The 16,662-nt window shown below is 43.9% G+C and overlaps 1 protein-coding gene across 1 annotated transcript in view; it reads right to left on the reverse strand.

The window, feature by feature from the left end:
- Lrrc1 (leucine rich repeat containing 1) overlaps positions 1-16,662 on the reverse strand; it is a 119,461-nt gene that overhangs the window by 39,238 nt on the left and 63,561 nt on the right. Inside the window, exons 3-4 of the mRNA XM_055598818.1 lie at positions 5,227-5,305; positions 610-699 (exon numbers count right to left, since the gene is read on the reverse strand). Coding sequence (XP_055454793.1) covers positions 610-699; positions 5,227-5,305 — 169 coding nt within the window. The remainder of the gene's footprint in view (positions 1-609; positions 700-5,226; positions 5,306-16,662) is intronic.

The raw sequence follows: 16,662 nt of genomic DNA on the forward strand, positions 1-16,662 counted from the left end.
ACATACATACATACATACATACATACATACATACATACATACATACATACAAGAAAGACCCTTTAAAATCAAAACTTTCAAGCAAATTTGATTTCCTACAAATAAAAGGTAGCAGCACAAGTTATAACCATTGAATTTAGGGACAACCAGGCACTGGAGAAATGGCTCAGTGGTCAAGCACACACGTGCTAGGAAAGAATGAGACTCCGGATCCCAGAGTTCATATAAAAAGTGGGTGTGGCCAAAGATATGCCTGAAACCTCAGAGCTGTGCAGGTGGAGATGGACATCACTGGGGATTGCTGGGCACCAGGCCAGCTCCAGGCTCCATGGAAGACCCTGTCTCCAAGAAACAGAGCAGACAGTGACAGAGCAGGCCACCTAACGTCCACCGTCCCCAGGCCTCCTTTCATACACAGGGAGACACTGAATCATAAAACACAGGAGCGACTGGACACACAATCCAAGGGTTGACTTTCGCCCTTCTTGAAGGTGATAACCCAAGACTGGGCGAATGGGGCACTCTGTTTAGAGGCTGTAAAGGGACAGATGATATGGCTGATAAACTTCCTTTTATCCCTGGCACTCACAAACTTCTGTAAAAACTTACTTCCCAATATTCTCTGGAAGAGACTGCAGTGAGATGTCATTTACAGAGAGACATGTCAAGTTCTGTAGTTCGGGAAAGCTCTCAGGCAGCCTGGAACAACAATAACAACAAATACGTTAATTTTAAGAAGTAGAACGGAGTACACCAAGCACAGATACAGACTTCCTCCACAGGCCGGCCGCAACAGCCTCTTGCAGTTATGATAGAATATCTGCCTTGTCTTCCTGTATCTACTACACCCGTGTATAGAAACAAAAGGCTTTGTCCATCAAAGGGAAGTACAGGCCACGTAGATACTTGTTGATTGGGTGATGCAATTAAGGGAAAAATATTTGCAAAGGGTAGATGCTCAAGGTCTAATAAAGAGTGGGTGCTGTGGAGTGCTGAGTGCTCTGTAAGAGGAAAGCTGCTGCCACTGGAGCCAAATTTGCTGAAAATTCGGCTGGATGTGATGGCACACACATTTAAACCTGGCATTCACAGTGAGTTCCAGGCCAGCCAAGGCTGCACAGAGAGACCCCATCTCAAACAAACAAACAAAAAAAAAATCCTAAGAAACAAACCAAAACGGAAACCTGCTGAGAATGAAAATGCTGTACTGATTAGATGAAAGTGCAGAGAAAATTTAGCTATAGCCGATGGGGGTTTAAGCTGCCAAACAGCTGCTCAATAGTCCTCCCCTTGCGGCTCCTCATGCCCACCCAGAGCAAAGGGTTACTCTGCACTGATGGGCCACCAGCCAACCGCTACTGTCTGAACTTCTTTTTTAACTCAACATGTCACTCATTTAAGATAATCTTATCTTCTACTGCACAGTCGACACAAAGGCACTTTAATATGTCTCAGAGTCCACAAAAATAGTAAGGACTCGATACAAAAATCATTATTTAAATTTTGCAAAGAAATATTCCTACAGTTACCTGGATTTGGAGGAGAAACATCAGGACTAAAGTAAAATGAGATGCAACACACACATCTCCAGCATAGGCAGACCTTTGGCTTTAGTAATGAGCTCTTGATCACTATACTTGTTTTTATTCTTTTGCTAGGTTCATTTGCATAATAAATCCTGTATTGATGTTTAATATTTAATATAGGTTAATTTCATAATTCAAAACCAAATCTAGGTACCCAAGAACAGGGTATTAGCAGGAATGTTTTATTATGTTGGGAGTAGCTTGCTGAAGATTATTATTTATAACCCAAAAGAGAGAACTTACTTGGTCTGTCTTGAACTTTGCCACATAATTTCAAATGCAGGTTAATTGTTCATAAAGCAAGCAAAATGTGTTAGCGAGCTGGTCCACCTTTCTGCCAGCTGCTAGCAGTAAGAGTAGCATGTTTGAGAGTAGCATGCATGAGTGTAGCGTGCTTGAGTGTAGCATGTATGAGATTCGCATGATGAGGAAGCAGAAGCAGGGTGAGGCAGTTTAGATGTTGTCTACACTAGCTGCACGATGTAGAGGTCCGTTCACCTCGCTGAGGTTCGGTTTCCTCAGCCATAAGCTAAGCAGGAAGAAGCCAAGTAATTACCAAGTTGCCATCATTAAGATGTTAAGATAACATCTTAATTCTTAATATATCAGGACACCTGCCAAACTGAAATGGCTTTTCTCTGAGAATCCCGCCGCATACGAGGCCAGGATAAAAACAGGAATGAAGCCTCACATAAGCTGGGTGTGTTCTGGGCCTGGGGATAATTGTGGACTCAATTGTTAGCAGACATTAGAAAGAGAAAAATAGAAAACCAGAAGGCGATTTAAATGACTGATTGGCTAAGCCTCAGCTGCAGCAGAGAGTACTTCCCAGCTCGCCCAGAGATAAAAGCTGCCTTAAGCTCAGCTCGCTGGGCTCCATAAGCAGTAAGCGAGCACTTCCTTCAAGGGTTACCGCTGGAGTATCAGTCTCAGGAAAGGCCCCTGTGCTCAGATTTTTTGGTTCTGTTGCTCTCCTTGTGGAGTTCCTGTCCTCTCCAGATCTTACTGTTTCCCACTTCTCTCATAAGATTCCCTGCACTCTGACCAAAGGTTGCCAGTAAGTCTCAGCGTCTGCATTGATAGTGTGCAGGCCAGAGCCTTTCAGAGGTCCTCTGTGTCAGGCTCCTAACTTGTTCTCTCTTTTCGCCTTGTTCTGATGTTCATCCTCTTTGCCTTTCTGGATAGGGATTGAGCATTTTAGCAAGAGTCCTCCCTCTTCATTAGTTTCTTTAGGTGTGCAGATTTTAGTAGGTTTATCCTATATTATATGTCTATATGAGTGAGTATATACTATGTGCATCTTTCTGCTTCTGGGATAGCTCACTCAGGACGATCTTTTCCAGATCCCACCATTTACCTGCAAATTTCATGATTTCCTAGTTTTTATTGCTGAGTAATATTCCACCGTGTAGATATACCACAATTTGTGCATCCATTCCTCCACTGCACAGATGTAGCCCATGGCAGTTCAGTTTCCAAGTGGGTTCCACTGTAATAGGAACAGGGACTGTCTCTGACATGAACTGATTGGCCTGCTCTTTAATTACCTCCCCCTGAGGGGGGAAGCAGCATTACCAGGCCACAGAAGAAGACAATGCAGCCACTCCTGATGAGACCTAATTGACTAGGATCAGAAGGAAGGAAAAGAAGACCTCACCTATCAGTGGACTTGGGGAGGGGCATGCATGCAGAGAGTGGGAGAAGGGAGGTCTTGGGACAGGAGGAGGGAGGAAACCACAGGAGGGATACAAAGTGAATAAAGTGTAATTAATAAAGAATTTAAAAAGTTTAAAAAGAAAAGAGTTACCGTTGGGCTGGAGATAAAATAATAGTAAGTGAGGGAGAGATGCAAACCTCTTCCTCACTTCTGAGAGGAAGTCTATCAGAGGGATAGCTTAGTGTAAATTTCAAGTACTATGAACCCACACTGTGGAGAGGGTGCTGGGAAAGATGGGGGACGGAGGGGCACGGCTGAAGACAGAGGGTGTTCTACCTACAGTCTGAAGGAAGGTGTATCAGAACAGAACTGTTGGGGGCAGGGGGCTGGAAAATGAGCAAAAATGCTTCTTTGGTGCTTAGAGACTGACAAAAACAGCAGGTAACAATCAGGGTAGACTGTCTAAGCACAGAGGAGATGAGGAGGCCTCAAAGCCATGGGGGAAGCACTAGCTTATGGGACAGGAACCTGAAGAGGTTCTGAGAAGAGAGGATTGTGTGAAGGTAACCACGAAGGAGGCTGCATCTTGAGGACAGTAATGAGTTAAGAAAGGTATTAGGTTTATACAACGTAAAAGATTACTATTTTTCATTTATAAATGATCAAAATGTCAGTAGCTGAAATCCAAAAGAGAGAAACCAGAACACTGTGAAAATATATTTAATTCTTGGAAATGAGATATGGGTAAAACAAAATTAAACAGGGAATTGTTCCATACTCAAGGAGTCTCAATTTTGAAATGAATGAGATAAATCCAGTTTACTTTCAAAGAAGGGAACAGCTAGGTACAGAGCCTTGAAAAAAATCCTACAAACGAACACACTGGGCCAGAGAAAACTCTAGAATACACACCAAGTGCTGTCTCTGCACTGCCATATGGGCACCAATTTATTTATGCTGGGAACACAGACACCTGGAGGCAGGCGTCAGTGGACTTCAACTCAAGCAGGCCACAAGGAGCGTCTTCACAACACCCCTCAGCCACACAGACAGTGTTCTGTGAAGCACCAAGAAGGGCAGGGCTGCCTTCGGTAGTAAAATGGGGCAGGTGGGCATATTCATAAGGACAGACTGAAGGAAACCCCCATAAGCTATTATAAAAGTAAGGGAATAATGGTATTAAAGGGATTTTTGTTGTTTTTTTGTGGTGGGGAGGTTGTATGTTTCTTTTTATAAAAAGATGAGATTATAAATGCTTCACAACTGGACTATAAAAAGTAAGTTGAGTAAGACTTCTCAGGCTGGGGATGTAAGTTAGTGGATGAGCAAATGCCTAGTAATTGTACAGTCTCAAGGTCAATAAAGAAAAGCGTCTTCCTGTGTAAATATGCTACAATCTCTCTGGACTCAGTCTTATCCCATATATGACAAGAGATGATTGGGAATTCATTTTTAATTTATTTTTACATTTATTTAGTCTCTTTCTCTCTGTCTCTCTGACACTGACACACACACACACACACACACACACACACACCCTACAGTACTAACATAACGTGCCATGGTGCATGTGTGGAGGTCAGAAGACAACCAGTTCTCTTCCAGGAACTGAATCCTCATCGTCAGGCTTGCTGCCAAATGCCTTTACCTGCTGAGCCATTTAGCCAACCTAACTGAGAATCTTTTATGCTATGATTCTTCGTGCTGCTTCAGAAATGGACTCTAACTCCTGCTTTGTACAGCCCTCAGTGGCCCCTTGTCCTTCTTTTCAGTGACTCCATCAATACCACTGTGTGCCTTCTTCCACTGCTTATTTGCCGCCCACTGTTTACTTTGGAACATCGATTTGGAAAATCATTCATGTTAGGCAGAGACAGCGCCCCATCGGGTACGTCCCGGATGCGCTCCTTGGCTGCATCCTGTGCTCGGCTGTCAAGCATGCTACCCCAAGCGCTGTAATAGTGTGTGCAGCAGCAAGGTTACCTGGTGAGCGGGTTTCCGCTGAAGTCAGCTATCTGCAGCGCCTTACAGAAGGAGATGCTTTCCGGAATCTCAGGGATATCTAGAGGAGCAAAGAAAGTCCACCAGCACTGTTAAACATTTTCATCATTTTCAGGGCTGACTACAATCCTAAGAGAAATGCACACCTTTTACCTCACTCAGGTGTGACCCTGACTTGTTACAAACTATTTTTCTCCATTTCTTCAGAAAATATGTTCTTTAAGGAAGCATATTAAAAATGTATCGGCCCCATGAGCACAGGTTCTGGGCTAAATATTTTAGCTCACACTGTTGGAACGATGCCAACGTTTATTTGGCTGGTGGGTTAACGTGTGAGTCAAAAGACGGTCTGGTGCAAATGAGCTGGAGAGGTCTGATATTCCTTGGCATGGTGTGGGTAAAGTGAATCAAACGCACAGGGAAACTGGAAGGCCAGAGAGGATGTGCCACAGAAAACCTCCACAATGGGGAGTGCAGAGAAGACATGTCCTCTGCTCACTCTGCAAGACACAGACTTGTGAGAGGGAAACTAGACATCCAAGGAGCTGCCACTGCATCTCCCTGTATGCCAGGCTGTGGGAGTTATGGCATAACTTAAATATATGACATATATATATATATATATGTCATATATATATATATAGGACATAACATAAATCTTAGAGCAGCCAGGGTCAGGAAGCAGTACTGAAACCCTAAAGGCAAGGTGAATGCAGGCGTCATAGGGACAGCATGGGCAAAGCAATGTTCTTAATGGTCTGACATGTGTAGACCTTTGGTCCTGGGTAATTAATCATGATGTTCCTAGGAGGAAAACAGGAAGCATAAGCTTCCGCTTAAGCTATATGAGCAGAAAAGTTGTAGAATAAATGAATAGATGTCTTGAATCATAGCAACAGACATTCATGACATCTTGACCAATTTCCAGATTTTAGCTAGTTTATACGCCAGAACCACTTGAAGGAAGGGGCGGTCCTTCAGGAAGGACCCTGAAAGGTTTACTAGTCTTCTTTTATATTTTACTCCCAGCCATACCTAAAGAAAACTATGATCTTTTGTACTGGAGAAAATCAAGAGCTTTCAGAGCCTATTATATGCTAGCTCACAACTGACATCCGAAGCACTGTGGCCCTCCAGTTAAGGTAGGAACTCAACAGAGGCAGGTAATAGGATAATCGCAACTTAATCAAGCTGTGGCTCCACCCACAGCTGTTGTAGCAGACACTACAGGGCTGTCCTTATTTGAGCAGCTATTGAGCTTCCAAGGGCTTTTATCTCAATACCTATCCTTAAGGATCATGAGAAACAATTCCTTTACTCTTCTACCTCAAGCCCTGTGCCACAACTCAGCTCACAGGGATTTGGATCACTTCTCTTTTTCTGTCTACCTGCCTAATTATATTGATGACGTTATGCTGTTGGGACGGCCTTAGTAAGAAGGGAGCAACCACTCTGAACCTGTTGGTAAAGGATATGTGCATCCAAAGACAGGAAATAGGTCTGACTGAAATTCCAGGGCCTTCCACCTCAGTCACAAGTCCAGCGGTGCTGGTTATGAAGAGATAGGCCTTCTCAGGGGAAGAGTAAGTTGTTGCTCCTGACCCCTCTACTGCCAGGAAAGAAGCACAGTGCTGAGTGGGCTCCTTGGATTCTGAGGCAGCGCACTTCTCACTCTGTGGTGTTACTTTGGCCCATATACCAAGTGACTTGGAAAGTTGCTAATTTTAACTGTGGCCCAAGACAGAAGGCAGCGCTTCAACAGGTCCCCGCTGCTACGCAGGCTCTATGGTCCAAAAGACCCACAGTAATTGAGATGTCAGTGGAAGACAGATGGTACTGGACACCTTCGATGGCCCCCACTTCTAGGTACCACTGATAAGTGGACAGCTGCAGCATTACAACGTCTTTCTGGGACAACTCTGACGGGCAGTGGTGAAGGGAAATCTTCATATTGGGAAACAATTTGGGTAGTGCATATAATTGTACATTTTACTTGGAAGAGCAAACACTCAGATGTAAACAGTGATTCCTGAGCTGTGGTCACGTGGCTGAATAGTGAGAAATTTGAAAGCTCAAGAAGAATTAGAAAATTGGTGAGAAAGGCAGCAGCTGAGAAAGAAATGATGCAGACAGATTTCTCCAGTATGCAAAGGACATGAAGATACCTGCATCATGCCTAAGATCTGAACCAAAGGTCACCATCTACTAACTTACATAACGCCTTATCACAGTCATAGTTCTCCATGTAGTACTGTTCCTAACCAAGGACTCACGTCACAGCCAAAGAAGTGAGGCAGTGGGCTGGGCAAAATGGCGGCACGGCTTTTAAAGACACAGTCACGATGCCAATTAGGCCTGGGGGTCTAGAGCAGGGTTCTCCAGAAGGCTGCATCAGCATCCATTATACAGTATTGTTTCTCTTCTAGCCAGGGTTTATGGCTCTTAGAATTAAGGGGTAGAAACGGAGACTGTACCACTCACTCACCACAATCCTTGGTGACCCACTAGAAAAAAGTGTTCCTTGACCACAGGCTCTGCTGACCAAACATTTTGATTTTAGAGGGGTTAATGCTGCTGCTGGAGGTGCAACTATTCCAGACCGTCCCGGCCACTTTCAAGTTCTGACGCCTTTGAGTCAACAGGCTGAGAAATGAGTTAGGTGTTAGAAAGGATGATTCATCCAGGCTATCAGGAGGAAAGTGGACTGTTTTTGTTTTGTTTTTTATTTTTCACAATGCAAAAAAAAAGGTATATATCCAAAGCAGAAGAGATCCATTATGGTGTCTCTTGGTGGTATGGTATCCTATGATTAAGGTCAGTGAGAAACTACAGCTCAAACCAGCCAGGAATGATAAATGGCCCATAACCTACAGAAATGATGGTATGAGTCACCCCTTCAGGTAAAGAGCCAAGCAAGACCTGCTGAGTTGCTTGCTGAGAATGATGGAAATACAGAACGGGTATTAGAAAAAAGGTAGTTATAAATACCACTTAAGGCCAGATGGCCAGTTACAGAAATGAGCATTGTAATTGCCATGGGGGTTTCTGCCCTATTTTGTTAATGACAGTGTCGTTAGTTGTATGGGGGATAGTTATATCATCTTAGATAGAAACGTGGCCATTATTGTTTTCACTTGGAAGTTAAGCACAGCATAAGGACATATAATTCGGTATCAAGCTGACAAATGGTAGACTTCTGATGGCTAATCTTGATTATCAACTTCAGTAGGTCTAGAATAAACTAACAGACACATCCCTGGACAGGTCAGAAAGGGCAGTTCCTGGAAGGATGAAATGATGTTGAAAGACCTTGCCCAGAGTGGGTGGCACTTTCTGGCAGCAGCCCAGACATGAATGTGTCAGAGGGAAAGCAGGCTGCTTTTGCCTATATGCCTTCTGTCCCAACTTATGAATGCACCTACCCTGTTGCTGCCATTGCCATCAGAACCAAGCTTCTTCGGCCTTCCAACATGGACTGAAGACCAGTGGATTTTCAAGACTATGTCTGCTGAGGCTTCCAGCCTTGTGCACTGAGCAAGCACCAAGTTCTGAGTCCCTTCGGTGTACACCCAGCTACTGCCGGACTATCCGACTCAAGGAACATAAGCCAATCTACCGAATCCCCTTTTAATAAACATTCACTATGCTAGTTCTGTCCTGCACAGAGTCCTGACAAACACAAAGTAACAAAATGGAGTGAAGGGGTCTTTGCTAGTTATTAATCTGACAGAGGATGAAGATTCAGAATAAAAAACTCAAATCAAAACATTAAATAACAAAACGACAAATAATCCAACTAAAAAAATGGGCAAAAAACAAAAAACAAAAAAGCTGAAAAAGTTTTCAAATGAAGTACAAACTTTCAATAAATGCAATGCTTAACGTCCTTAGCCATTAGTGAAATGCACATGGAAACCACACTTACTCCATCTCATCCCATCAAGGAAAAGTAGGAAACCACTGGTGAGGATGGGATGGAGGCTCCAGTACACTGCTGGCAGGGAGGTAATGAGCCCGGTCACTGGCAAACCAGTCGAGTGGCTCCTCCGAACACTACATACAGAACTACCACAGTACCCGGCTATCCAGTGCCCGGGTATACACCCAAAGAGTCAAAGTCAGTATGTGGCAAAGATACCATGACCTGTTTCCTGTAGCACTCTCCGTAATAGCCAAACCATATAACCAGCCTAGCTGCCTACCGGTGCAAAAACAGGTGAAGAAAACGTAGTCTATATTCACTGCAGTTTTATTCTGCCGTAAGGAACAAAATTATGCCATTTGCAGGAAAATGGACGTGGCTATTATTGATCACATCAGCACAGTAAGGCAGTATCAAAAAGGCAAGTATCACAGATGATCCTCCTTCTATGGAATTTATGGGGAGAAGAGGATGGAGGCGGTGGAGGTGATGGCTAAACATGGTGGACACAGGCCTGCAACCCCAGCACTTGGGAAGCTGCAGCTGGAAGATCACAAGCCTGGGCTACAAGGTAAGATCCAGGATATCTGGGAGACATAATGAGATCTTATCTCAAAATCCTAACAAGTAAAAGGTGCGGGGGGAGGAGTGAGAAGCAGGACAATTAAGGATGTGGAAGAGTGAAAGGAGAGAAAGGGAGTATGTCATGTACTTGCAATGGAAACAGAATGAAGCCCATTACTTTGCGCAATCAAGAGCTTCTAACTTGAAAACTGACAAAGAGAAGAGAAGAACATGAGCCTGCCATGGGAGCAGCACTGCTGTCTCCGCAACCTAGGCAACTGCAGGACACGAGCCTGGCTTGGTCTGTAAAGCGCTCACCAGCCTGGACAGACCCTGGCAGCCCCTTCCTGCCACTACTCTGGGAGTGCTAGGTCTGCATGATGTTGGGGAAAGAGGTGCTTTATAATTCCCAAGGAGGAGGATGCAGCCACACCTGAAAATATAAAGTCTGTAGAGGCTTGACGTCCCACCAATGAAAACAAGCAGCTTTTAAGGGGGGAAAATGATATGCACCTCAGGGAGGAGACTTCCATTCGGTCTGGGTCATCAGGAATATCGCTGAGGCCTGAGAAGACGGCCAGCAAGGATCACATGAATTCCCAAAAATTCTGCTCAGGGACAGTTTGGAATTCCAGAATAACAGAGGCCACAGCTGGGCAAGTCCAGACAAAAGTACCTCCTACATTAAGTCTGGGTTAGAGGATGGCATGCCTGCTCCATGTTAAACTTTGGGGATATGTAAAGTAGGAGATGGGATACAAAACCAAACTGGATTTCTTTCCATTGCATGCACACACCAATCTTTACCTTTAAATATCTGTGCTCAGTCAAGAATCCTGTGACTGTACAACTTAAATAGTGCTGAGCACTGATGTGCTTTAAAGGAAAGTTCCTGAAAGCGTGGTGTTTTGGTGACCTTACATTATGGCTTTGTAAGATCTGCTATAGCATTGGTAACAGTTTGTCAGTTGACCTTAGCAAAGCTCAGGAGTAAGAGCTTCCCCAAATGGATGGATGAGGAATGTTACTGTGCCTCTAAGAGACACTGCTCTTTTCTTGAGTCATAAAGCATCCCCCTGGGTTAAGTATCACCTGTTTTACCAGTAGGAATACATTTCTACAAAAGGCTCTATAAAGCTTGCAGGTGATTTCCAGCCGAAAGCACCTTCGGCTGCTTCCCAAAGGTGCTGTAAGGAACAAATGTGAGGTTTGAGGCCAAAGTTTATGGAAATACTCACCTTTGCGACAGGCCTACCCTGATCATCAAAAACAAACAAACAAAAAACCGTATCATCCAACCATATCATACCACCCTTCCTTTTAGATATATACAATTTCTAGATCTTTGTAACATTCCATAAATCTTCTATGTTTTCCTATTCACTGTTACTGTTACTACCTGGCTTGGCTCCATTATCTAGAAGACAACACATCCTCCTAAATGCCACCAGCAGTATTTGCACTGCCTTTCTGTATTTATTAAGCCTGTGTGTCCCCTGGCAGACTACCTAAATTTCCTTCTCAGTACAATGGATATCACAGTTTTTGTGGGTTTTTTTTTTAATAATGCTGGTAGATCATAATGTAAATACTGCAGAAATCTGAGAAGTGAGGGGGTAGATGGAGAAAGGCCCTGTAGCTTTGAACCAATAGGATTAGAGGACAAGCCCAGGCATGAATGTGACACTCGATTTTAAAAGTAAGGAAAGGGTTCTTGTGAGGACAGCACAGACTGCCGATGGAAGGTCTGGAGAAAGGACTAGAGAGGTCCTTAACCTAACCATTCACTACTAATTTGCTGCACACGGGGTCCTCGTCTGTTAACAAGCATCTCTACCTTACAGCTAACGGAAGAACCAAGGGAACCAAGTTCACTGAAGAAGGGTGAGGTCATTAACAAGAACATAGAGAGTTTTGCTGCTGCTTTAACTATCTGAGAAACAATAAGGACTAAACCCAGAATCAGCATGCATTTCCATATAAAGGCTGGAGACATTTACTATTATCATATTCTTAGCAAATTAATACTTAGCGTTAAGATTTCCATCGACGCATTAAATTACAAAACCCAAAATTTATACTTGCCAATACTATAAAAGTAAAACAAAAAAAATTTTAATCTTACTTTTTATAATTCGTATTAGCCATGTCCATTTACAGGCAAGAAAATAACAAAATCTCTCTCAGGCATTTTTTAAGTATAAGATTTTGTTCTTTTTATTACTCACTTCCCCGTAACTTTCTCAAGATAACCTTTAATTCAGATCCACTGCAAGTTATCATCATCTCCGAGTCTGAACTGCTTTTGACAACTGGGCTTAAGCTGTCTTGGAAGGAACATACAGAATCCACAGTTTTCCAGCAGGACAATTTCTGTGACCTATGCAGAGAGATTCACCTCAGCATGGAGCTCTGTCCATACAGCAGGCGGACCGCCATCCCGGCACTGTTTGCTGGAGGCTGCTCACACAGACAGAGCCTTCACAACAGAGCGCTTCAGGTGTGACTTCAAAGGACACTGCTTGCCCTTGGGGACACCTACTTTTAACACAGACTGAGATTCTTATTCTCCCCACACTAAAAGTATTGCATAAGCTTAGTTTATATGTTCTTATAAGGAGTAAACGGGTCACCACATGCCAACACTATCAGGGTGGACCCTCTCTTTATGGTCACAGTACCAATCCACCACTCTTTTAGGGATATCAAGGAATGGAGACAAGTTAGACAAGTGGCCTTTTCCTTCTAAACACAGGTTTCAGTTCTGGTTCCAGAACTCAAGAGCCCCTGCTTTTGTGGAAGACTGGCAGCCTGCTTTGTCTACCATGGCACACTACACTTTAATTGCTCACTAGCACTTCCTACTCTGAGACAGACATATAGACAGAAGTATCAAGTAAATGGTCCAAGATCACTCCCCTGACATCTGGAAAAGCAGAGCTTTGGATCAATCGCTCTGAAGATGTGCAGAGCCACATCTGAGGTACTCCAGACACACTGCCGAGATTACAGATGACAGAGGAATGTACACAGAGAAACACAAAACACTGTCAGGTTGTCATCTTCTGCAGAAACAGAGGTGGGTGAGGAGTGTGGGGGACAGAGGGAGCAAGAGTCAGCATCCTGTTTTTAAGGATGCAGCGCAGAAGCCTGGAGGGCCATTGGATACAAAAGAAAAGAACTGAGCACCAGCCAGAAATCAAGAGAAAAGCACCATCAGAGCATGGTCTACAAAAAGAAGGAAGAAGGGTGTGGCTGTAAGTTTCTAGGAATAAATGGTTATCTTTAAAGTGATGGGAGGAGCAGCTAAACCACAGGCTGACTAAACAAGAAAAATGGGGAGAAAAAAGTAAGGTTTTCTCATCATGAAGCTGAGTGAGTTCATTAATTAAAGAGGGCTGTTGTTTAATATGAAATAATATCTAAGACTGGCAGGCTACAGTCTGTCTTTTACTAAATTGTGGCAACCATCTTTCTTACCAAAATAATAGATAGCAATGCTATGTTTAATGCCAATAAAAATCAACTACACTGCTCATCTGGCTAGCACAAATCTCTAGGACACATAACCTGAATGTAATTTGGGGCAGAATTTCTAACCAGTCTGTGTTTTGCCTAAAGCCAGTTACATGATGTAAGGGATAAAACTTCCCATATATAAAGTCACGTTGGCACTAGAAATCAATAATATCAGATTTCTCGGTTATGGCAGCTCACATTCAGAAACTTTTGTCACTGTTGTCATCAAGAGCAGGAGCAGGAATGGCTTTGAGGACAGCAAGCTCACCTGCTCCACAGCTTTGCATAACTTTTGGAGCTGAGCCTTGGGCTTTTGTATATATATACACAGTCCAGTTCCCTTAAAGCCAGGTGCCTCAGTGTAGACTGTACCCGTCACTTTTCCTCACAGATCAGTGAGTATTACGGAGTCTTCCAGAGTCTTAGCACCACTAACTACCTTGACTTTCACAATTTGCTGGTCCACAGCGCATCTAAACCTTCAGATTCTAGAAGCTTCGATGAGTTCTAATCGCAGTATTGTCCAGCTCCCAAGCCTGTGCACTGAGCTGTCTTTCACCAGGAGGCAGGGAGTTCCTGGCTGCTGCTCCATTTTGCTTTTCTCCTGTGGTCTTCCTTTCTGCCTCTGCTTCCTACTGCCCCTTGATCCACATCAAAAGGCCACAGAAAGGAAAGGGATTGGTGAGATGAACAAGAGAAGGCATTCTGTCTGTTCTGTTCTGCATGGCTTGTTCCCACTTTTGCCAGGTTCCCACCAAGCCTCTTACTCATACAGGATCCTTCAGTCATCTCCCATCCCCGGGCGCTGCCGCCCACCTCCAGTGCAGTGCCCAGCCGTGCCTAGGAGAAAGAAACCTTCCGAGGGAATGCTACATCTAAACTGTTTTCTCCAGGCTTCATCTTTGTGGTCTACAGAAATAAAATTTGTGTTTTAGAAAACTGCACAGCCATTCTGAATCTCCACAACTGAGAACTTGGAGTAGAGCGTGCCTTCAATAAACCTAGCAACTAGAAAGAGAGAAAAGGGTTATTGTTTGAGGAAAGTACCAAGGTCTTGGGGAAAGTCACTTAAGTGTGTTTGGAATTTTTTTCTTTAATTGAAAAATTCTAAGCAGCAGACAGAAACCCTTTCTCCAAAGGCAACAGAAATGCAGGAAAATATCATGGGCAAGGGGCATGAACACAAAGACTTCAGAACCTACCTATGTGAGAGACACAAAAAGGAAGAGTGGGAGCAGGAAGCCCTGGGGGGAGCGAAGGAATGATGCATGAGAAGTCTACAAACAGAGAGTGGCCCCGGCATGAAAACCCCCAAACCACACATGAGCAGAACGGTGAGATCTCACCATCTAAAGGAAATGAGCCACAGAACATGCACTTCTGGGCAGAAGGTGAGCAATGTGTCTATTTGACAACATAAGTGGAAGGAGGGAGGGAGGGAGGGAGGCACAGAACTGATAGCACAGAATGTGGGGTCCACGAGTTAGGCCTCGGCCAAAGATGGAATTAAACTGAACCAGGACCACAGCCGCCAGCAGGGAAGAGAAGAGGCGTGTGCGGGAGACGCTGACAGGCTGTGGTGACACTGAACTCTGTGACTCTGGGGATAGCCGGCACATCGTATTGACTCATTTAGAGTTATTTACTACTAGAATAAAACAAGGGCCTTGTGTGCCACACAGGCTGGCTCATTAAGACGGTCTGAATGTTGTGCTGCAGGCTGTCTGACTCAATCCTGTTTAAAAATATCTGGGATTGTCAAACACGACTAAATATGAATGCACTCTCCCAGTCTCCCTTTTTGCTGTCACAGCTGTTCTTCTGCTAATGAAAGGGAAAAGCTAAAAGCAGAATTTCCTCAAATGTTTCCATTTATCATATTATCCCAAGCACTACAGACACCCAGGAGGCAGCCAGCCCTGTTCACAGAGCCAAGTTCCAGCCATCCATTTCAGTACACACGGAGGCTGGCAGGCTTGGGTCCCCACAGGGTTCAGGAAAGGCAAGACAGACAAGGACCGTTCATAAATGTTATTTTGCGTGAGGCCTGAATAAAAATGTTACTTGAGCTGGAAAAAAAAAAAAAAAAGTCCTTGCTTGGTGTGGTGGCACACCCCTGTAATCTTAGCAGTGGAAAGGCTGGGACAGGAAACTCAGGAGCCCAAGGTCAGCTCTGGCTGCATGGTGAATTCAAGGCCAGCCTAGGATACATGGGGCCCTGGCTCAGAAAAGGTTTCTACTAAGAATTCCAACAACAAACATCAAAATAATTGTTACAGCTCCACTTTTCCTTCCGCACACAGTTGGCTTAAAAATGTCTGGAGGTACAATGTCTTGTTTCATAAAGACAACATTAAACACTAGTTTTCATACAAAGTAACAGAAAGGGAAGAACTGTAGCCATTTGGCATTCATTTTACTACTTTCTAAAACCAATTACGCTTAACTGCATATTCATATATAATTTTGATTAAAATTATTTATACTTCAAGAAAATATCAACTGAATATCAGAAGTGAAATACAGCAGAATCTTCAATTCACTTTTCATTCAAGTTACAGCTCTTTGAAATTATTCTGATTTAACATGGCTAAAATACAGTCACTGGTACTTACATATTAAATTCTCTGAAAATTCTAATAGATGTATATTTTGACCCAGAAAGTCTAACTCTACACCCCCTACCCCAACATCTCCCTCATCCTTAGACCATAAAATCTTGTCCTCCACTGACAGCACTCCTTCAGTGTCCACCCCCCACACCCCTGCAGTGGCCCGCTCCTCTGCCGGTTTCCATGCTCTCTTTTAAAAGTATCTCCTGCCCTTCTGGTTAGGTCACACCCTACTAAGCGGTGGTGTTTGCCTGCCACACCACTCTCCACACTGACTGTCATCTGAGAGACTCAGTCACAGCCTAAATGAGGCACTCTTTGGATAACTCACACGGAGTAGGTAAGAGTGCAGGGCCAAGAGTGAATGCAGCTTTGTGCAAGTGCGGAGAGAAGCCATTTGGCCCAGAGAAACCAGCCAGGACACTGATTCTCCACTATTTCACTGGTTTTTTCCAAAGTACGTCCATAATATAGCAATGTAAGTACTTGAGTAGCCTAGCAGTGAGGAACTTTCTTTTCTTTTTTTTTTTTATTTTTAAGAGAAGCGTTTTTTTAATTTTTTTTAATTTATTTATTACAATTTATTTACTTTGTATCCCCGCTGTAACCCCCTCCCTTGTCTCCTCCCAATCCCACCCTTCCTCCCTCTTCTCCTCCCTGCCTCTCTCCAAGTCCACTGATAGGGGAGGACCTCCTCCCCTTCCATCTGACCCTAGCCTATCAGATCTCATCAGGACTGCCTGCATTGTCTTCATCTGTGGCCTGGTAAGGCTGCTCCCCCATCAGGGGGAGATGATCAAA

Source organism: Psammomys obesus, unplaced genomic scaffold (assembly GCF_907164565.1).
Source record: "Psammomys obesus unplaced genomic scaffold, mPsaObe1.curated_primary_1811, whole genome shotgun sequence".
Classification (NCBI taxonomy): domain Eukaryota; kingdom Metazoa; phylum Chordata; class Mammalia; order Rodentia; family Muridae; genus Psammomys; species Psammomys obesus.